Here is a 23,144-nt window from a genome sequence, read left to right as displayed (position 1 = left end):
ATAATTTGATTTGATTCAATTTATAAAACGGTTTGATTTAAGTTGATAAATTTTGAAAAACCGTTTTAGAATTTAGGTTATGATTAGGATAATTTTCAAACCAAACCAAATTGTAAATTATATTTTTAAAATTATATATATATGCTAGATGACTTTCCCACCAAAGTTTAATAAAATGATATATTTTCATCTTTTCAGTTTGAAAATAAAAACCATTTTCTCGTTTATATGTTAAACTTACTAAATATTTTTAATAAATTATTAAAAAGGTTTAAAAAATCTCAAACTAAATGACACTTTATCCTCAAATTTTTATTAAATAATTTTTTAATCCTTAATTTACGTTAATTTCAATTGAAAATAAAGAAAAAAAATTGTAAATACAAGTATAGATAAAGATGCCAATGACTTATAACTGTATAAATTTTTACGAATTTAAAATGACTTTTTTCAAAGGTTTTTGGAAATTCAAAAAAAATTAAAAGGTGTTTTTAAATTTTTGTAAATTTTAATATGTTTTGTAATAGTTTCAAAAATAACAATTATATCCCATAAAACATAATAAAATATAATAAATTAAAGATTTATTTAACTTATTTTTCTTTATATTTTTTATATATTTATTTTACATATTTATTTCATATTTTAGATAACTTAAAACATAATTTAAACCCAAAATATAATAGTTTTTTAGTTTAATTTAATTTAATTTGAAATCTGAAATTGTTTTATTTTATTTAAAAAAATTCTTAAATCATATCAATTCGGATCTTTTTCACCCCTATGAAAATTTACAAAGTTACAATATGATTAGCTACTAGTAATAAATTATTATAATATTTAGTACTTCAACTACAAAAATATAAAAATAATTTTTGTTAGAATATTGAAAATGACTAAATTATAGAATATTTTATAATCCTTTCATGATGACCCAATGTCACCCTTCCCTACAAATTTACCGTCTCATAAGGAAATTTATCAATGAATGGTTCATATCATGTCTTCCAATTAAATGCTATCAATAAATCTATTAATTCAGTATTGTAACTCTACATGTATCTTAATCTTCCCTTCACTCTATGTGTTTATCTACAATAACCCACACCACGCTATAATTAAATCTACCAATCAATGTTACAACTCTCCTATAAATTCTCCCAGTACTATAATCTAAGGGTGGATATAGTCCAAACCAAACCTAAACACCCATTGATTCAAAATTAGTTCAAAAAAAAAAAACTCAACTCAAATTCAATTCGAATTCATTAAACTAACATTAAAAATAATTCAAGTTTAATTCAAATAAAAATAATTCACTTTGAATTTAACTTAAATATGTAACTCAAATTCATGACTCATTCACTCGTTTAATAATTATTTCACATAATTTGAATTTAGCAACAAATTAAATTCAAATCAAATCATATCATTTATCTAACTCACGAGTTAAATTGAACCAAACTCTATATAACTCGAATTTAATTTAATTTTAAAATGAATCAAAATGCTTAATTTAAATTTAGTTTATATTCAAAATAAACAAATTTAAATTGAATCAAATCAAACCAAACTAATTTTTAAACTCAAACTAATTTGATCTGCATCCAATAATTAAATGGGCAATTAAGAGGCATTGAAAGTTATCATAAAACAGCATTATTAAATAATTTGCCTGGTAAATGGTGATCATGCTTCCTGTTTAGCTAAAATAAATAATAATTAAGTAAATAATATTATATATTAAGATTAGTACTAATGATGATTCATTTTTTTCAATAGCTCACAAAAAGAGGTGGACCCACGTCCTTTTTTCCTATAGAATTAGAGACACAGTTTGCTGCCTCAATTCCAAAAAGAAGTAGAAGTTACTGTGCTCGCCATCGACGGTATAAGGACCGTATATACGTATATACCAAGTACGCAAAAAGCAAAAGGGATGTCATTTCTGTGCTAATCATATAACGTATGACCTGGCAACACCGGATTCAGGAACATAAGCAAGCCTTTCCTCCTCCCACACCAACTTTGATGTTATTTCATCATACTCAGGAACATACTCCTGATAAACAAGATTGAATAAAAATGTCCAAATTATACCAAAGTTTGACGTAAAATTTATAAAATTATAGTTTTTGTTATGCATATAATCTTTACCTCGAGTTGTCTAAATAATTGTTTTGCAGTCGGGGCGGAGACGAGGATGCGACGGGCGGTTGGGGAGATGAAGCCCTCATCGACTGCTTTATCCACGAAAGACAATAAGGAATTGTAGAAGCCATCAACATTCAAAAGACCAACCTGCAACAAGGATAAAGAAGAAGAAACAAACAGCTTTTTAGGTTATGAAATGGAAAATATAAAGAAACAATTATGGCGATGTTGCTTACAGGTTTATCGTGGATTCCAAGCTGAGCCCATGTTATGACTTCGAGCAGTTCTTCGAGGGTGCCATAGCCTCCTGTTAATTAAAATTTGATTTCCAATTATTATATTAATACGATTCAAAATGTGACAAAAGGATGGAAGGGACGGTGCTCAGACCAGGCAGGGCTATGAATGCATCGGCTTGTCGGGCCATCTCGGCTTTTCTCTGGTGCATGTCAGAGACGGCTCTAACTTCTCCAATAGTCTCCCCAGTTATCTATGATAATGGAAAACCATTCAAGTTTTCATCAATATTTAAGTAAATTTATAATTAATTTGACAAAAAACAATGCTTTCCGGCTAATTTTTCTAAAACATTTCACACTTTTTTTCAGAACATTGATTAGATAAACAAACACATGCTCACAAATAACTAATTACTGACATGGTCGAGTTACTATGTTGAGAATCTAAATGGATAAAAAAAATGGAATTAGAGAAGTAATTTACCATTAACATATTGATTTAATTTTCATTCCTTTCGTACAGTCAAGTCAAGCACAATTCATTTCTTTATACAGAAAATTACACACACAAACATCTAAATTAGAAGAGATTAGTAGCTTTAGAGATTCTCAATATATTTACCTGGCTAGGCATCAGAGATCTGGGAATAATTCTGCAAAACAACATGAAGAAGCTGAATAATTAGCACCATTATTTGCTCAAAACCTTTTAAGGGTTTCGAATTGACTGGGACATAACAATGCAAAACTCAATGATTTAGGCCCCAAGGTGCAAAAAGTCGCTTTATAAAGCAGGATTTTGTGTTGCTTTTTGAGAATAAAAGGGGAAAAAGATGCGCTCCTAAAAAGTTCACTAACTTTATATCCAACTTAGCTTTTTCAATGTCTTATGTTCATAAGAGGAAGATACCAATGAGGACTCATAATTTCAAGGATTAAAAACTTTACAATCTTAATAAGACTAAAGGTTTTTTAACCATAAAAACCATGTTTCAGCAGAAACTTTTTCACATGAACGATTTTTTTTTTAAAATATAAAGAAGCATATTTTCTAAGAACCCACTTCATAAAAAGTAGAAAAACTTGCATGGTTCAAGGCTAAAAATGAAATTAAAAAAAAAAAAGTAGAAAATGTTAAGAGTAATAATGTAGAGGAACAAACCCTAGAACATGGCGCCCACCATCATGAACAGCTTGAGAAACAAGACCCATCAAGCCCACACTCCCTCCTCCATAAACCAAATCAATTTTTCTATCAACCTTCATTGAAAACCAAACCATCAACACACGTTTCACAAATCCCATACATAATGACTCATTTATCTTATATTATATATAAATAAAAACGAAATCATTTTTCATTGAACCCATAAATAAGAATAACGATGCAAAGAACACGCTCAAAAGAGTCATGATATCTAGATAGCACGTTTGTTTCATCTCTAGGGAAAAGCAAGAAAGAGAGAGAGGAGAGAAATGGTTTTCATAATTTTTTGTTTTTAAAAATTATAAAATCACAAACTAAAGATCATGCAAAAAGGCTGCTCAACTGACAGCCAGGTTACAGCTATCAATTCATCTTCTCTCATTCATTCATGCTAAACGTAAACCCTAAACCTTCTCTTCTTAAGCTAACATTTTCTCCATTAACAATCATATAACCCCACGTTCATAACCTTTAATTCTTTCATTTTAATAAAAACAAACTTAAAACAAAAACAATAATCAATGCCGATATTAAAATCATTTCTTCATAAACAGAAAATTCTTGCTCAATTATAAGACATAAATTAATGTATTGCACCAATGAAACAAAACTGCAAAGACTCGTCAAAATAAAAACTTCAAATTGTGAAAAAAGATTTTACGAAAGTAATGGAAAGAAATGAAGAGTTGTTGAGTTATTACCAGTTCTTTGCCCAACGCAACAGCGGCTTCTTGGTAGCTAGTTTTATTTCCAGAACTGCTACCACAGAAAACACAGATTCTTCGGAATCTAGACTTTGTCACCTCCATATCTCTCTTTTGTGTTTGTTTTTGCATCTTTTGGCTCTGGGAAAAAATGATCTCAGGGATCAAGGGAGGAGTGTTGAGAATGAGAACAAAGTGAGTAGTTTTTTTTTTTTCTAATAATAATAATTTATTATACGAACTACTACTTTCAACCTCAAGAACGCGTTCGACAAGTTAATAGTATTTATAGAGAAGGAAAATATTTTTTATTGAGAAGAAGTTTTCTTCGTAAAATAAATAAATAAATAAATACCACTACAAGCCTACAAGTCTTAACAAAGTTAGAGCTGTGATCTTCTGCTTCACATGTTAGAAATTTTATTGGTTCAACAACCAATCCACGTGGATATTGGAGTTTCAAGATTTTATGAGTCTCACTCTTTGCTAGCATTTTCATTTTTTAAAATTTTAAGGTTTTAGTTGAAAATAGGCTGATTTTGTTACAATTTTTTTTGTGGAAATGTTTTTCCGATGATTTTGGAGATTAATTAGTAAAATATATTTGCAGCTTGTTAAATTTTAATGGTGACAATGAAAATTTTTTATTATTTATAAATTAAATGAAATAATTTATTTCTTGATTAATTGCTAATTAGTTGGTTTAATCGCTTTCACGCCATTCCCTTAATACTGTCAGTTGTCATGGTTGATTTTAACGATAAATGATAAAAATACATCAACTTAACAGAAAGTTGGTAATGTTCAAATTTAAATATTCATAATTATAAAACTATGTATATACATTTTTCGTACATAATTTAAATATGTAAATGATATGTTATCACATGATTGGATGATTTCGAATAAAAAATAAAGTAATATCAAATTACATAAAAATATATCATCTATATATCCAAATTGTATATATATAATATTACTCTATTTCATTTTTAATAAAATTAATTTATATTCACTTTTAAATACATAAATAGATGCATATAATATGTCATTATATGATTAATTAATTTTAAATGCGTTATAAAATAACAACTAATTATATAATAATATGTTATACATATTTATTTATTTGTTTGTTTGTTTTCTTATCCCATTAGATTTACTTTAAATAAAAAAAAAAGTTAAATAACACTTATAAGGTAATTTATCAAGTTTATTACATTCAAATAAAAAAAAAAAGTTAGACTGAAATTATAACTTAAAAAGAAATCTAATTCAGATTAATAAATCATAACAAATAAATATTATATAAAATAGGAGAGTTTCCCTTAAGCTTCCTATTCATGTAAATAAAACACAAGAGGGGAACATAATGTTAGCCACCTTAAAGAACTTGCCCACTATAATTGATTTTTTTAAAAATGGTCATAATTTGAGAGCCACCTTCCAAGAGCAAGGGGACAAAAATTTATTAATGATATTCTTAGCAGCGAAGCATAAATAAGCATCATATTAATTTTGTAATATATAGGATAAGTCTCATATATTTTCTTTAATAAGTCACCAAACAGAAAATAAAATCTAAATTTGTCACAATAATAACAATCATTTGATATTAAATTAGTATATCCATTAAAAGGGAATCATCATTGTTAAATTCAATAATTACAATTAAAATATAATGACTCTCCCCGCAATATCTATGGAGCTCAGGACAACATCTGCCATTGTCATTGACCACTAAATTAACCTAAAATCATGTTATCCCAACTTTCACTACTAAGAAAACATAAAGAATGAGAGAGGGAGGAGAGATATAATATGCTACCTTCATGGAATGTTGGTATGAATAATAAATAAAATATTATTAAAAAGATAAATTATTTAAAAGATTATTGGATATAAATTATTATTATATTTAAAAAATACTTATAGATATAAATAATTATTGTGTTTATGTTATAAAAAATACTAAGATATTATTTTCTTTAAATATTCTTAATATAATTATTTAAAAATATTATTCATATAACTTGTTATATTAATTAAAAATGAGAGTATTTTTATCCTAAAAAATTAATAAGTAAAATTAAATTATAACAAATTAAAAATTATCTTAGTAATTTTTTAATACATATGATAAAATTGGTAATTTTATTATATTTTTATATTACTTATCACATTATTATCAATAATAAAATATTATCATAATATTTTATGATTTATAAACTAAATAAAATATTATTAATAAAAAAATAAATTATCAAAATAATCTTTTACCATTTTTAAACAAATGACCCCTCAGAGACACTTAGTAGTATTTCTATTTTCTGATCATATTGTAATCTTGCATTTATGAGATAATAACAACACTAAAGATATTAACTATTGATCATTCTTATTGAACTACATAAAAGTTACAGGTTTTTTACTTGTTCTATTATATTTATTTTTGCGTCCGAATCTCTCAAATTTAATGTCTTTCTTGTTCATGCAGACTTGCACATCAACAAATAAATATATTTATAAATCATAAAAAATAGAATATATTTGTCTTCTCTACAATAGAACATGCAGTTTTTAGGTTCTAAAACTAAAATCCTCTATGCTAAGTTTATTTGATAAAGTATAGATTATTAATTATAACTAATGCAACAACTATTTTCGGACCCAATTTTTATTTTTATTTTTTTGGGGGGTAAAATATTGAGTTGGAATTTAAATGTTTTTAATAATTTATATCATAAAGTAGGTTTTGAAGACTGGTAAGTTACAAAAATCATATGATTTTAAGGTGATATCGATGAAATCATATAGCTAGCTTAAATAAATTGTAAATATAAACTCTAAAACGGTTGTTAGTAATTTTTATTCCTTGGAAAAAAGAGAGTAAAAAGAATGAGAGAGAGTCCATTTTAGATAGATTTTATGAAACGTTTTTCAATATTTTTTTAATGATTTTTCTCATAAAAGAAATCAAAGTTAATTATGGCTAATGATATAATAAGTGTACAAGTAAATTATTATTTAAATTTTCATTATAATTTCCAAATAATTGCATTATACTTTAAAATTTGGAAGTGTCATACCCCTTAACTAATTTAATTTTAATTTGACAACTTAAAAATTGGTAATTTTATCTAATTTAAAGTAGTAACTTTAATTCATCCAAATATTTAAAAGTCACAGCATTGTATTAGGAACAGTAGAAATTTACTAGGCTTTGAAAAAGGCTTAAATTAATTAAGTTTATTGACAAGGTGTTTATAATTATTTAATATATTAAGGAAAATTTTTAATAATAAATTTTTTTATTTATAATATCAAAATTTTCAATTTGATTTGACTGATGTGAGAGACAATTTATTCTTCCACTAAAATCTAAAATTAAACCAAAATGTTCTTTTCATATTTGTGTATATATATAACCATATAGTAATTAGGGATCTTTAGTCAACCCCATAGTTTTTATAATTGTCTTAAACACCCTCTAGTATTGGAAATAGCAAGTAAACCCTCATTCCGTTAAAAGCTCTTAATAATAATATGTTAGGATGAAAACTACCGTTTATCCATATCAAAATTTTCAATTTGATTTGACTGATGTGAGAGGAATTTATTCTCCCTTAAAGTCTAAAATTAAACCCAATTTTCTTTTCATAAATATATATAGGGATTTTCAGTCGACCCCATAGTTTTTACAAATTATTAAAGACCCTCCAGTGTTGGAAATAGCAAGTAAACCCTCATTCCGTTAAAAACTCTTAATAATAATATGTTAGGATGAAAACTACCGTTTATGCCCTTCTAACCCCCAAAACCCTTTCCCTTAAACCCACCTAACTCTAAAATCTGACAAATTGACCCCACCTCCAAAAAGTATCACCCCCATACTTTTTTTTGAGAACACACCATCACCCAATAAAAACTTCATCTGTTAGAATTTATTATGATGAAGGAAGTTAATGTTGACGACATTTTTCACAACAAAGCAAGTGAAAATGCCTACAGCCAACATGTGCATAATTTTAATTTGCCGACAACACTCCACCGTAGATCTTCATCACGCAGTCCCGACTGGAGGATTTCAGACCGTGGATGTCAATTCGCAATAAAGTTTAACAGGGGAAAAGCCGAGGGCATCGGGACCTGCGCTGATAAATGAGTGTGACGTAGTGACAGAATACACGTGCGACGAGCCGCCGGCGAAAGTGGGAACCGAAGAAGAACACGGCACAAACTGATGTGTAAGTGAGCACGGTTTCCGGTTTGGTCTTGGTTTCGGTCAAATTACTGCCAATACCGCCCGATGTCACTGTCGTTTCGCTCACATTTACGTGCCGTTTTCTCGAGATCTGCAATGTGACTGAAAGATTATCTCCAAATGTTGACGGTTATGCCTGTGCCAATTCAGTTGAAATATTTTAGAAAAGAAAACAGTAATTTTATCAATATTTTTTCATTTTGTAAAATAATAAAAACAAAAATAAATTATATGATTGTAATACTTTTTAAATAATGTGAATTTCGACCAAATTAATTTTTTTTTTTTTTAAGGCTATCTGATACTAAGCATTTTAATAAGTAAATAAAGGCCGAGGTTGATGGCATGTTGTGAGCCCTCTTGTCGGATAAGCTCAAAGGCCAAGACAACAATGGCTCTTTGAATGGTCCCTCAAAACTCATCGTGATTTATGGTACATCCTTCTTTGTTAATTAGTCTAAATCCATCTCATCGTGATTTCAGCAGTTCTTGGCCTAAGTTTCAATCTGATACCTTTTTCTTTTCACAAAAAATTCGATTAATAAACTCTATATATTAAGAATAATAAAAATAGATAAATAAACTTTGTTAAACATTCAACTATAAAACATCGTTATCTTCATCAAATAATACACAATACGAAATAACATAGGTATAAAACGATACATATCTATGTCAAAGCATAGTGTTCTTCCTTCAAAACTTTATCCAATGGTAATGAAAATATGCCAATTACATAGACAGAAATAAAAGAATAAAACCCTCTAATTTCAAGAATAAAGCCAGCCCTTTGGCAAGAATTAATATTTATTATATTGAATTTCTAAAACATGAAGTAGGGTTTGGTGGATATATAGATTAATGGGCAGATTTTAAGTTATTGATAAACCGTCTTAATTAAGGATTAAGGAATAAAATTCAATCTAGCTGGATCCCAATTCCATTTTTTTAATCGACTGATTAAAATAGGCCAAATTGAAATTGAAATATGTATCTTGTGATAGTAGGTGGATTTCTACCAAAAATAAATTGTTATGAAATTAGCTCGGTTTGCTGTACTCCAATTTGTCCATGAAACAAATTAAATTAAAATTAAATCAATCCCATAAATAATTACAAGTTGATTAAGTTGAATAATATTATGTATATATAATTAAATATATTAAATAATACATATAATTTTATTACAATTATTTTACGTCATAATTAAAGGAAACATTATCCATTGTGCATTATTGATTTTTCTCTCCTCGGAGAAATCTAAAAATTGATTACTTAATTAGACAAATATTTATTTTAATTAATAAATTATCAGTAATAATCTAAAATAAATAATTCAAATCCAACTGGGATTCTTGTTGAGTTGTTGCCAGTAGAGTGGATGCAAACCGATAAACATGGAATTAAATAATAAAATTCGATTTAAAATCATCACTCAAAGGCGTGTTTGGTTCATTAGAATGGAAGAGACTTTCCTAGAAAACGCTCTTTCCATTATTTATCTAAAAATAAAACGTTGGAAGAACTTCTTGAGATAAGAAAAATAGGGAATTTTATTTATTAATTTTTGTCAGTAACGACAAATTTTACCCACATTAAATTATTATTTTTATAAGATTGAATCAATCATATTAAATAAAATAAATTTTAAATTCAATAAATAATTTCACAATTACTAAATCCAAATCAAATAAGTTAAAAATTTGATATTAATATATTATTAGAGAATATTTAAACTTATATTTTTTTATACATAAAATCTTATTTTTTATAACTTAAATTATCTTTTTATGGATGTTGTTATTAATTTACTTGCCTATTTGAGTGATAAAATATAATTTTTATTCCTCTTAATTTTGATAATCTTTTGTCAAACTTTAAAATTAGTAAGTTTTATGAAAGAAAAATTAACGTAATTTTTAATAACAATAACGTAATTCTTAAAAATTTTCTATAAAAATAAAAACAAAAAACCCAAAAAAATAAACTCAAAAAAAAGATGGTTGCGTTTTCTTTAGTTTTTGAATGATATAATATATGATTATTAACTCTTGCGCAAAAGAGAAACCTTAAGTTTTTTTAATAATTATTATGAATTATGATTATCCTAAAGTTTTTATTTATTTATTTTTGTGTGCCAGTACAAAATTTGAAACAAATGTAGTTAAGAAAAAATATAATTAATTATTACAATTATATTATTATTTAAATAGAATACAAAATCATATATAATTATGTGATATAATTATTTATTTTTTCTCTCATAATTATTCTATTGAATGTTAGTACAACATATTGAATAACTAAACCAATATTATTTATTTGTAAATATAATGTTATTTAAATAGGGTGTGGTTAAATTAAAAAACAAAAAAAAAAAATGGGAGCCAAGATCTTATAAGTTCTACAGAATTGGCCCGGAACAATTATCATCTTACAGCCCATGTTTGAATTGGGTTTTTTGTTGGTCCAACATTTTCACTTCGAGCCCTTTGACATATGTTGTAGGCCTTGAAGCCGCTAAACCTAATCAATCAAAGACTTGTTTACAAATTACTTAGCGTACAGTAAGATTATGTATATTCATTTTAAGTATATAAATAAGTATATATTTAATATATATCATTATAAAATTATATAATTTTAAATTAAAGATAAAATAATACTCAGTCATATGAAACACATATAAGTGTGTACTAATTTATATGCATTAAATGGGTACGCATATTATCATTCATGATTCCAAGTGTTTCAGTCATGAATCAACTTGTCAACTACATTTAGTTTGTTTTTAACCTAGATCGGATATTAACCAAGTGATAGAGGTACTCTAGTTCAATCAGTAATTAGATCATTGACCAGTGATTAGACTGAATATTTATTTAAAAATAATATTAACTTTTTTTTTTATATAATTTGTCATTAATGATATAATTATACATAATTAACATTAAAATATGTTTAGTTTGATAATATACATGTTCAAATACAATAAATAAGATCTTTTCCATGTTAATAAATTTACAAAATTTTGAACAGTAATTTTGTTTCTTTCCTTAACTTAAATGATATAAAACTATACAAATTAACTTAAAATTTCGCTTCACATTTATATAAACAATACTCATATGTATTAAAAAAAAAAAAGGAAAAAAGTTTATTGATTAAAATATTTTTTTTTAGGGATTTATTCGAATTAATCAAGAGGTTGAATACTAAACCAATACAGTCTAGTAACTAAATTAAATAGAATTTTGTATTCATCCCTACCCCTTCAACAAAACCCTAATATCTATCAACCCAAACTTTCATTTTTATTATCTTACACTCTCATTTTTTAAATCTAATATATAAAACACAAATTCAAGCAAGAATAATCAGCAATTTCAAGTCTTAAGACCAACATAGACTGACTTTTTGTTTTTAAGTTGGTGTATTGTTGTAATTTATGAAAAAGAACAATATTAACGTGTAAGTAATAATTACATTTATGAAGAAATATCAAATTATCACGTTTATAAATTTTATATTTTTCACATAGTTTAAAGATACGATAACTTACCTTGATCTATCTAATTTTGACGCATACAAAACATAAAAAGAACTGATAAATAATTTAAAATATCTAATTTTGACACGTACAAAACATAAAAGGAATTGATGAAAAATTCAAAGGATGTTAATTTCCTTCCGTTAACCTGTTGTCTTGATGACGAAGAAAAAGAAATTTAAAATTTTCTATTTATTAGATTTTATTGTTGTAAATTCTTGTCAATGATAGAAAGAAGGCAAAACTCCTATTTATAATAGTTAAGTGTAACTTACCATCGAAAGTTACATCATTATAAAGAGTCACATATTTTTATTATAAAGAGTTATTTTTTTATCAGTCAATAAAATTTACGTATTAAAAATTTTATTATGTAAAAATGAGTTATTTTATCAAATAAATACAATTATATTTGATAAAATAATTTTTTAATATTATGTAAGTCAGTCATAAATTTTAATATCTTTATTATATGACTATTATTTATTATAGACTTTGTGAAATCCTTGTATGGTTTCTTCCCCCTTAAATACGTTGTTTAAGAACTATTATTTTTAGAATTGAATTAGAGATAGATTCAATATAGGAGATAATTTGATATGATCGATAGTTATATTAATTCATTGTTTAAAAAATTTGCATTATTTATGATTAATTATATAATTTGATTTATTAAATTTTAAAATAAACTTAGTTTAATAGTATTATATAGATTCAAATGTAATAAATAAAATTTTAAGTTTAAACTTTAATAATAAATTTTTTATATATACAAAGTTAAACTTGATTTTATATCTAATTCAACCAAATGATTCGAATGATTTAATTTAATTTAATTTGGTTTGATTATAAAAACAATTTTTAAGTGAAATTAATCTGTGTAAATCCAATTTTTTAAACTATACAGAGACTAATCACCTCTAATGTCAGTACGCACGTGTGGTTGTGCACGTGTAACGTACTGCAAAAACGCTCTGTTGATCACATAACAAAGCATGTAAAACCAAAAAAGTTGCAACGGTTTTCAGAAAGAGACAAAACGCACGCACGAGGGGGTGGCTCTCTTGAGTAAAAGTAACTGACTTCGAAGCTAAATTGAAACGGTTGTCTCTGTTCGCGCGTGTGGCTAATAATTATTAGTTTAAAAAATAAAAAAAATTAATAATACCTGACTTATATGATATTATTTTTATAATTTAATAAAAAAATGTGACGTGCAAAAAATTTTATACCAACACCTTGCTTATATTGGTTTTAATATTTTATTATTATTAAATTGAAACATTAATGTAAGTCATGGTGGGTATTTGTTATTTTCTCGACACATCCTTTTTATGTATCATAATACTAATTTTAACTTAACATAATTTTTAATAAAAATAATCAAAATGATTCAATTTTAATGTCTTTATTATATGATTATTCTTGTTAATATTACTCTCAAACAATTATATATACAAATAAAAAACATGAAATATAAAAAAAAACATATAGATTAACTTAGACTCTCAAATGTATAAATTTAATATAAACATAATATTATATCATTACTGACGTTTGATAATACCCATCTTTTGAACATATTTATTAAATGTTTTGTGAGATAATCCTTTTATTAAAGGATTTGTAATCATAAGATTAATTTTAATGTGTTCAATTGATAGTTTTTGTTTTTTAATTTATTTTTTAACGACAAAATATTTTATATACATATGTTCAACAACTTTTGAATCATTTTTTATACAAGAAAACTATGACATAGTTAAATTTTCAGCAATTTAGCAATAATGTCGACAACCCAAGTCTTGAAATAAAGTTCCACAACCATAATTCATGAATAATGTCATCAAAGCATGCCACAAACTCAACTTCCATAACATTTAACATTTTAGTAAAACCATCACAATTCATGGATTGTGAAAATGAAACAAAATTGTTATCAATTCCTAACTCTTGTAGATAAACCACATAGTCATTAGAAATAACAGATCTTATTTCTCTTTGAGATCTTCGTCATCGCATCGTCTAGAAGTGATAACAAAATTTTGTCTTTTCTCTCTTCTTTTAGATCTATGACGTTTCGTTGTTCAGATCTGGATGATAAAAGATGGTCATTCGTCATCTTTTGTAATCGAAGATGGAAGATCAATAGAAAATATTGACTGTCGATTGAAATGATGGTGGTCAGAGAAGAAAGTAAATTTTAGAGATGAAATCTAAACTTTTCAAACTTTGAGAATGAGTTAAAGTGTTAGTTTTTAAAACCCAAAGAAAAAAATAATAAAAATTTTAAAGTTTTAAAGTTTATAAGTGAAATAATGATTTTATCTCCGTCTTTAACTAAAAATTTAGACAACAATTAGTCTATAGATAAGTATTTAAGTTTTTTATCTGTTGTGAATAAGATTTTGAAATTATATTAAAATTTGGATAAAAAATTATCTTTTTTTCTTTATTTATTTAAAATAGATAAACATAACTTTACGAAAAATTATATTACATTAAACATATTATATAAATCCAAAAGCTGATGGTTACAAGTTGGTAGTTATAATTGTATTAATTAATAAAAAGCTGAATGAGACTATTCCCACCAAAACTGGTGAACCAAGTTTTATAGGCGGTGGTTCAGTTTTATTAATGAACTCATCTAATTGAAAGAACACAAAAATTTTATCCAAAGAAATTCTCTACAATTTTAATATGTAGTTAATATCTCTCCCCCTCCCTTTTTTTTATCATTTTATATCCCCATTCCTTCTTTTTTGTTGTCTCAACTTCTCCTATCCTTTTACATCTCAAATTTATTTTTTTTCATTTTCTCTTTTTTCATAATCGGAACAAATATTTTTACGTATTCTCCAAACCCTAACCATTTTTTCATAATTTGTTACAACAAGTCAACTTCTCTTTAACTTTTTTTAATATCACACTTAGTGATGGATCCAAAAATTTATTGGGTATGGACCTTTTGAATTGTTCGTCAATCAATTAATAAAAATTTTTGAAACACTATAAAAAATAATACAATATCAAGAAATTGAGAAGAAAAATATAATGATACAAACAATTTTTATATGAAAAAACCTCTTCATGTGAAAGAGAGAAAAAAACATTTACTTAAATTTAATATAATTAAAAGTGTTTACAACAACCACACACACACACACACACACACACACACACATATATATATATCTATAGAGAGAGAGAGAGAGAGAGAGAGAGAGAGAGAGAGAGAGAGAGAGATTTGTATTATTGAAGAAGTAATCAAACTTCATGTTGTAACTCCAAATCCAATTGTCAAAATCAAAACTTAATTATTTGGATTAAAAATCTATACATCCTTTATTTACCAATTGAAAAAAGTTAGAATGTTATATTTTGAAAATTTAAATGGTTAAATATTACTTATTTAAAAATGAAAATAATTTATAATGGTATAACTAAAGTTTTTTAATTTAACATGGTTTTTATATTTCTATATATTTTGAAAGTGCTCAATGATATCTTCGTTGGTAATTTGGTGTATCAAAAAATCATATTTCTTATTTTGAATATAATTTGGGTATTTTGTCAAAATCTCATGTCTTTTTTGCATGAAAATATATATCCAAAACTTTAATTCTTATTTTGAATATATCTTAGATAATTTGAGAGGACAAAAAAAAAAAAAAAGATTATTTAGATATACAAACACACACACACACACATATATATATATATATATATATATATATATATATATATATATATATATATATATATATATATATATATATATATATATCATTCAATTAAAAAAAAAAGACATTAAAATTATACGTAAATTACTTATTTAAGACTTTGTTGTACAAATTTTATGATGAGAATAATATTTTTGGAACAAAACAATCAAACATTTCACTTTAAAAATAGGTTTTAAGAAGCAATATTGGAAATTTGGAGGGGAGAAGTGGACTAAGTATTACATGGAGTAAAGATTTTGGAGGATTTTAGGGAATATTTGGACTAATCAATAACTTCAGAAAAATTAAGGGTGGGGCCTATCCTCATTATGCATTAGGTCCGTGCTTACTTATGCTATTTCTCTTCTTATTTTAGAGTCAAGATTGGTTAAACTAATCAATCGTTGGAATAAATTTACATAAATATTTGTAATTACTTAAACAAAGGTGATTGGCAAAGACAATGAGGGTGATAATATGATGTAATGGTGGTGGTGTTAATATCTGAGATGATAGAGATAAATATTTAATATTCAACCACGTTGAATGTGAGCGTATATTATCGTCTTCTTCCACAAAAAAAAGTTATGATTTTTTTAGTTTCTTTTCCAGTGTAAAGTATTTACATAATTAATAAAAAGTAAAGATAAATTCGTAATTGATAGGTAATTTTGTATTTTTACTAAAAAAAGGCAAATAGAAATTTAAAGTGAATCAAATGGTTTGCACTAAGGGAATTGACAGATGGGTGATAAAATACACTGTTCAATCTTAACTATGGAAAAGGTGATTTCATGAAAGTTTGTGTAGTAAAGAGAGATTCTGCCTTCAAAAAACCCTCGAAAACATTTCACTCTAGCTGAGATGGCATGTTTTGTTAGTTCTTATCATGTCAGAAGCCAAACATATTTTCACTGAAATCGAACTTGATTCCAAAGTCTTTCTATCCGTTACCAACTTGCCTCATTACCAGGATAATTACTTTAAAGTTCAAAACTTTATGTAAAATCCTTTTATTCACTTAAATCAAAAAGTAACATTTTAATGGGACATAATTAAAGTGTTTTCTTCACTGAGGGGTTAAATCGTTACTTTCTAATTTAAAAGGATCCCATCATTTCATTTCTCACTAACGCATTCTCATGACCAATTTCATGGCTCTCTCTCATCTCCTTTCACTGCTTTTTCTCCTTACCACCGCCACAACCGCCGCCGCCACCACCATTACTATCCCACTCACTCCTCTGGAAATAAAGCACGCCTCTTCCGATTCCTATGGCTATAAGCTCCTCAACTCATTAGCCTCTTCTTCGCTTTCCAGAGCCCAACACCTCAAATCAAAATCACCAATCAAAATAAAAACCAACTCTTCTTCTCTTTCAACTCCTTTAAGCTCTCACAGCTATGGCGGCTACTCCATTTCTCTCAGCTTCGGCACTCCTCCTCAATTAGTGACTCTCATTTTCGACACTGGTAGCAGCCTCGTTTGGTTCCCATGTACCGCCCATTATCTTTGTTTGGGCTGTTATTTCCCCAACGTTGACCCAGCTGACATCTCTACTTTCATTCCCAAAAATTCTTCTACTTCAAAGCTTATAGGCTGCAAGAATCCGAAATGTGCATGGATTTTCGGGTCGGAAATTGCATGTTCCCAAACTTGTCCTTACATGATACAATATGGTTTAGGTTCGACAGCTGGAATTTTGTTATCTGAAACTCTAGATTTTCCCAACAAAAAATTCCCCGATTTCCTATCCGGATGCTCCGTTGTCTCAACCCGACAACCCGCGGGCATTGCCGGGTTTGGTCGTGGGAAGGAATCGTTACCGTCTCAACTGGGTGTGGGTAAATTCTCATATTGTTTACTTTCCCGTAAATTTGATGACACGTCGGTCAGTAGTAACCTGGTTTTGGATATCGGGTCAGATTCGGGTAATTCCACGACTTCACATGTGAGCTACACAACGTTTTTGAAGAACCCAACGGGGGCTGATCCTGCTTTTCGACAATATTATTATGTGCTTTTACGAAAAATTGTCGTTGGAACTCGGCGCATTAAGATTCCGTACCGATTTTCGTCACCCGGATCCGACGGAAAGGGAGGAACCATTGTGGATTCGGGTTCAACGTTCACTTTCATGGAGAAACCCGTTTTTGATGCTGTGGCAGAGGAATTCATAAAACAAGTGGGGAACGATAGCAGGGCACCAAAGGAGGAAATTGAGTCCGGTTTAAGGCCATGTTTCAAGATTTCGGGCGATAAATCGGTTAATATTCCGAAATTGACTTTCCGATTCAAAGGTGGATCAAAAATGGCTTTACCATTGGAGAATTATTTTGTGTTTTATGGTAATAAAAGCGCCATTTGTTTGACGATTGTCACCGAAAATTCGGTGGAACCCGGGATCAGCAGCACCGGACCGGCGATCATTTTGGGGAGTTTTCAGGTGCAGAATTTTTACTTGGAGTTTAATTTGGCTCAAGAAAAATTCGGATTCGCTAGGAAAAATTGCTCAGGAAGGCAAAAGTGATTGTCGTCATGTGAAAAATAAAACGGTGCCGTTTTTGTGTTAAACATTGTAATTGAAATTTGATAGGATGAATTTGGAAGAGAGATGGATGAAAAACAGTGAGGTGGGTGTATTAGTTGGGATGAAATTGTGATAATGATAAGATGATGGTGACTTGTTAAACTGTAGTTAACTTTTGTGATGCATTAAGTTTAGCAAAAAGGAATAAAGGGACTTGTGTTTACTTTGAAACCGTCAATTGTGATGTAAAGAGAAACTGTTGAAATACTTCTTCCACTATCATACTTTAGGCAAGAAGCAACTTTCCGGTGGTGTTTGTCCTTTCCTTTTCTTGTCGATGAAGTCTTCTTATTTTTTTTTATATAAAAATTAATATAAATATAATATATTATTATATAATTAGATATTATTTTTTATTAATTTAAAATTATTTAATTATATAATAATATATAAAAAAATATCTGAAGATAATTTTATTGATTTTTTTCATAATTTTAATGTTGATTTTAAAAAATTATTATTATACATTTGGGTTTAGAGTTTTTTATTGACTACATCTGTTTGCCGTTGTGGAATTTCAACTCCAACGTTAACATTTGTTTCCCAACGTTAACCTTTAAAAGATCAAATTTATCTATGTTCTTTATAATATTATTGTAATAGATTAACTTAAATTACATGTTATACATTTGTAAAATCTTAAAAACATTAAAAATAAAAAATTTAGAAAATTAACTTTTATATATATATATATATATATATATATATACACACACACTTTAAATACATAGATGATGCATTATGTGATTAAATATTATTTTATTTTTAATTCAAAATCATTTATTCACATGATGACACAACATCTATATACCTATTTTGTATATTTAAAATATGTACACATAGTTTTTATTTATACATACATGCACTAATCACTTTATCTAATGTCGTAATAATACTAAGATATTGTATCATGTTCTATATTCAATAAAATGACATTTCTTCATCTTTATCTCACACACACACACATGCATATTATTTATGTGATGAATGCCTTTAGAATAGTAAAACTGTGAGAAAAGAATCAAAGTGTATCTTAATCATGAGGACCTTATACGCACATATAGTGGTCATTCTAAAAATGTTAGTAGCCCCAACATTATCCTAACCAAAGACACAAATAATGTGATAAAGTTATCATCGTATTAAATGACTTTACCGAAAAGTAATGATAAATTTTTTATGTCAAAGTTATTTATAACAACTTGATGCAATACGTGAGTGCATATTATTGCATATTCATTAGACTGACTCGCTATAAGATTTCCATATAGATAATAATCCCAATGTTCATGGAACAAATCCTATAATGGAAGATGATGTATATGATCCATTAACTTGAGATTATTAGAGCAACTTATACACCAATCGACTTAGTTTGACTTAACCTAACGTAATCTTTTGATTAGCGTTATCAATATGATAATTGTTGGCTTTGTTGAATAGTATATCAAAACTATGGGTGATCGATATAAGATTCATCACTCCCAAAACAAATTTTAAAAATCATCTAGTTTACTCCTCATAAGCAGCCAAAATCTATAATCCAACTCTACAAACTCTAACAAAATCCCAGCTTAAATAAATAAGAAAATAAAGAGTAATGATAATAAAAAAAGTGATATTATGTGTACCTCTAATGAGTATTAATTTGATACCCAATAATAATGTGTTATCATATAATGATACATTACTTTATTTTTGATTCAAAATTATCCTATCACATGATGATACATTATTATTAAAAAGACACACCATTTTTTTTGATAATTGGGGCCCTACCTATATTTATTGGATTGATAAACTTATGACATAATAACTAGACCCATAACTGCTGTATCAGATAAATCAAGGTTTCATAAGTATAACATAAACTCAAACTTAGACCTTTATCTTAAAAGTTTTAATATTTTATTAGTTTTATTAATCTTTAGAGTCAAAAGACACATAATTTATTATTGAATAAAAAATAACTTGTTTCGATTGATGGAAGCTGTTTCAAGTTGAGAAATTAGGTCTTATAGACAAAGTTTTGTGAGTTGCTAGAATTTGATTAGATGCAATCTATATACCTTTGAGTACATAAATTGGTATATATAGAGAGTTTTATTAATAAAATTTATACAAACAAAAATTTCTTTTATCACGAGGACCTGACCACTCTCAACAAATTCAAGTGCACTTAGCCATCCATTTGTCGTTAACTTCATGTAGAAGAACCCATTTGGCCAGTTTGAATAAATAATATGGTCTTGGTAAAAATTTCCCATAAGAGTTAATAACACATTAATACACATGGTGTACCCAAAGGATTAATTTATTATTAAACGATACCCCAAATGGAAAATGACAATTTACCGTATAAGTTTATCATATAATGTGTTATAATTAAATGTATCATATAAAAGCTTATTACTACTTTTCCAAGAAATTATTATAATTTTTCTAGAATCAATAGAACTCTACATATCTTTTTTAAATATATAAATAAATATATATTTTATGTGTATAATCATGTGATTATATGATTTTGAATTAAAAAATAATATTTAATCATATAATCACACATAAAAATATATCTAAAATAGATACTTATAGTATTGTCCTCTATAAATTGCAGTACACAAACCAAACAAATGGAAAAGCAACAAAGTGAAGCACGCAGTAACAAAGTCTTGAAAAAGAAAAAAGAAAACGCATGATGAAATATTGAAAAAAAATTAAAGTGAATGAATAGGAAGAAAACAGAGCACATGGATGACAAATGAAATGGACTCTTTACTCACCGTTCCATTATAAGAATAAAATGGGGTGTGATGTATGTGGTGTTTTCACTTTATTTTTTTCATTTTTCTTTTTCTTTTGTCATGTATTATTTTATTGGAAGAGTTGGTTCTCTTCGTCTTTATTTATTTTTGGTGACCACAACATGCTTAATAATAATTTTAGAAAAATCAATTTTCATGTGGTTTATATTTTTGTTTGTAGGTTAACTAAAAGTAGGAGATGTTTAATATGAATTCGTGAAGATGGCAAATGAAAAGCAAATTGCAACTACTTTTAGGCTGAGGTTCCCCGTGATCGATGACACATGAAAAGATATTTACGACTGTATCTATCTGCCTCGATATTTTTCTTGGTATTTATCCATTACATTAATATTGAGTTTATGTAGACAACACTTATTAGACTATGTGCTGTCATATTTCAGACTTAAATATAGAGACCATTACTTAGGGCTGCCGTCCATTAAAAGATTTGGAGAGAGCGTCTGTTAAACGAAGGGATTGAGAAGATGCCCTAGAAGGATTCATGTATAAGAAGACATGGGTATAAATCTCTGGTCTAATGGTTGTGAGAGACCCTGCTTCAGATTGAGAAGATGAGGGAGAGGCTTTTCTCAAAACTAGAATTATCAATCAATGGCGTCAAGTATTTATTAAGCCAGCATTTTGTAAATGCACTTGACTCATTTTTCACTTGGTTAATGACACAATTGAACCTCTATGATTAGGATGAGTTGCTTGAATGACATAAAAAAAATCAGTTCTACTCAGCAACTAATATATATATATATATAATTATAAATTCTTCTTAGGGTATACATTTCTTCTTATGTGATAGAATTTATAATATAGTAGGACTTCAATTTTCAAACATGTTATTATTAGATATCTTTTATTAATATAATAGTTGAATCGTGTATCGAGTATCGTATCATATGATACAGTTTTTAAAAAATAAAATAATAAAAAAAACCATGGGTGTTTACATACGACAACCATGATTTTTTTTATATAGATGGAATAGGCCTAGAGTTTTGCTGTACTGTTGTTTATATACAACAAAATTAGATTCACCAGCTGGAAAAATTACTTTGTCTGAGGCTAAATATGTGTTACAAAAGTTTGAACGAAGGTTGAACGGAAACTACTATGGGTTTTGAGATTCAAGAAGGGATGGCAAACCCACCCACTCAAGTTAGGAGTTTAAGTGTTGGAGATATGGAGATTAATAGGCAGATTAAACCCACCAGTAGATATGGTTATCATATGGCTAATTCAATGGTTAAAACAAGAAAGTTTGGAGAACAAAGTCAGTATGTCTCAAACAATAATTTTAGTGCTCGTAATCAACCTGAAATAAGACAGAATCATGGGTGAAGGTCGAGGGAAGAATTTTACTAAGTCAAGAATTATTTGCCAAGTCTATGGAAAAATGGGACACATTGCCCTACATTGTTATCATAAGTTTGACATAACAACAGTTGACATCTAAGAGCAGGAATACTAGACAAATTTATTCTAGTTCCTTTTTCCTTCAAACACCAAAATAGTCTCAGCCTAGTTCACACATAAACCCCACTTACACACAAACCATGAGTGCCAATAATCCCCCCTCATATGCATCGTATAATAAGTCTTCAGTTTCAGATTGTAACAATCACAATGCCATTGCTGTTGGACAAATTTTCTCAGCTAAGTCAAATCGAACCACACAAAAATTTTCCTTTCCACACCCAACCATTTCACAAGCACCAGCAACCAATGTTGCAGCCGATCCCTCTATAACAGTTTCAGATCCGAAGTTGGTACATGGATTCTAGTGTAAAAGACTATGTGACCTCTAATCTCGATTAATTTATTACGAAGTCAACTTACAAAGGATAACAACAATTTCAGGTTGGCAATGAGGAATGTCTAGACGTTT

At 27.4% G+C, this 23,144-nt stretch overlaps 2 protein-coding genes across 3 annotated transcripts; one reads left to right on the top strand and one right to left on the bottom strand.

The window, feature by feature from the left end:
* Positions 1–1,722: 1,722 nt before the first annotated feature.
* On the bottom strand, positions 1,723–11,155 carry LOC123207754 (cytokinin riboside 5'-monophosphate phosphoribohydrolase LOG7-like). Of its 2 annotated transcripts, XM_044625214.1 has the most exons (8): positions 11,135–11,155; positions 4,302–4,403; positions 3,556–3,653; positions 3,016–3,046; positions 2,545–2,644; positions 2,391–2,461; positions 2,158–2,301; positions 1,723–2,062 (listed from the first exon to the last, which is right to left on the bottom strand). In XM_044625214.1, the coding sequence occupies exons 1-8, from the start codon at positions 11,153–11,155 to the stop codon at positions 1,958–1,960; spliced, it is 672 nt and encodes a 223-aa protein (XP_044481149.1). In that variant the 3' UTR covers positions 1,723–1,957. The 2 variants fall into 2 exon arrangements, with proteins under 2 accessions (XP_044481149.1, XP_044481148.1); XM_044625213.1 differs by lacking the exon at positions 11,135–11,155 and having other exon boundaries at positions 4,302–4,436.
* Positions 11,156–16,961: 5,806 nt separating this feature from the next.
* LOC123207749 (probable aspartyl protease At4g16563) lies at positions 16,962–18,608 on the top strand. The gene has a single exon (XM_044625199.1). The coding sequence runs from the start codon at positions 16,989–16,991 to the stop codon at positions 18,375–18,377; it is 1,389 nt and encodes a 462-aa protein (XP_044481134.1). The 5' UTR covers positions 16,962–16,988; the 3' UTR covers positions 18,378–18,608.
* The last annotated feature ends 4,536 nt before the right edge of the window (positions 18,609–23,144 follow it).

The sequence above is a fragment of the Mangifera indica genome, unplaced genomic scaffold (assembly GCF_011075055.1).
Source record: "Mangifera indica cultivar Alphonso unplaced genomic scaffold, CATAS_Mindica_2.1 Un_0100, whole genome shotgun sequence".
In the NCBI taxonomy this organism is placed as follows: domain Eukaryota; kingdom Viridiplantae; phylum Streptophyta; class Magnoliopsida; order Sapindales; family Anacardiaceae; genus Mangifera; species Mangifera indica.
The sequence above is the reverse complement of the archived record's forward strand: the minus strand, read 5'-3'. Positions and strand labels throughout refer to the sequence as shown.

What these genes read in the sequence shown, in the direction of transcription:
- LOC123207754 (XM_044625213.1), bottom strand. Translation starts at nt 4,436, where the DNA reads ATGCAAAAACAAACACAAAAGAGAGATATGGAGGTGACAAAGTCTAGA. An exon ending in GGTGGGCGCCATGTTCTAGG is followed by an intron (nt 3,047 to 3,555) that starts GTTTGTTCCTCT and finishes GTTGTTTTGCAG; the next exon opens with AATTATTCCCAGATCTCTGA. An exon ending in TTGGAATCCACGATAAACCT is followed by an intron (nt 2,302 to 2,390) that starts GTAAGCAACATC and finishes TCCTTGTTGCAG; the next exon opens with GTTGGTCTTTTGAATGTTGA.
- LOC123207749 (XM_044625199.1), top strand. Translation starts at nt 16,989, where the DNA reads ATGACCAATTTCATGGCTCTCTCTCATCTCCTTTCACTGCTTTTTCTC.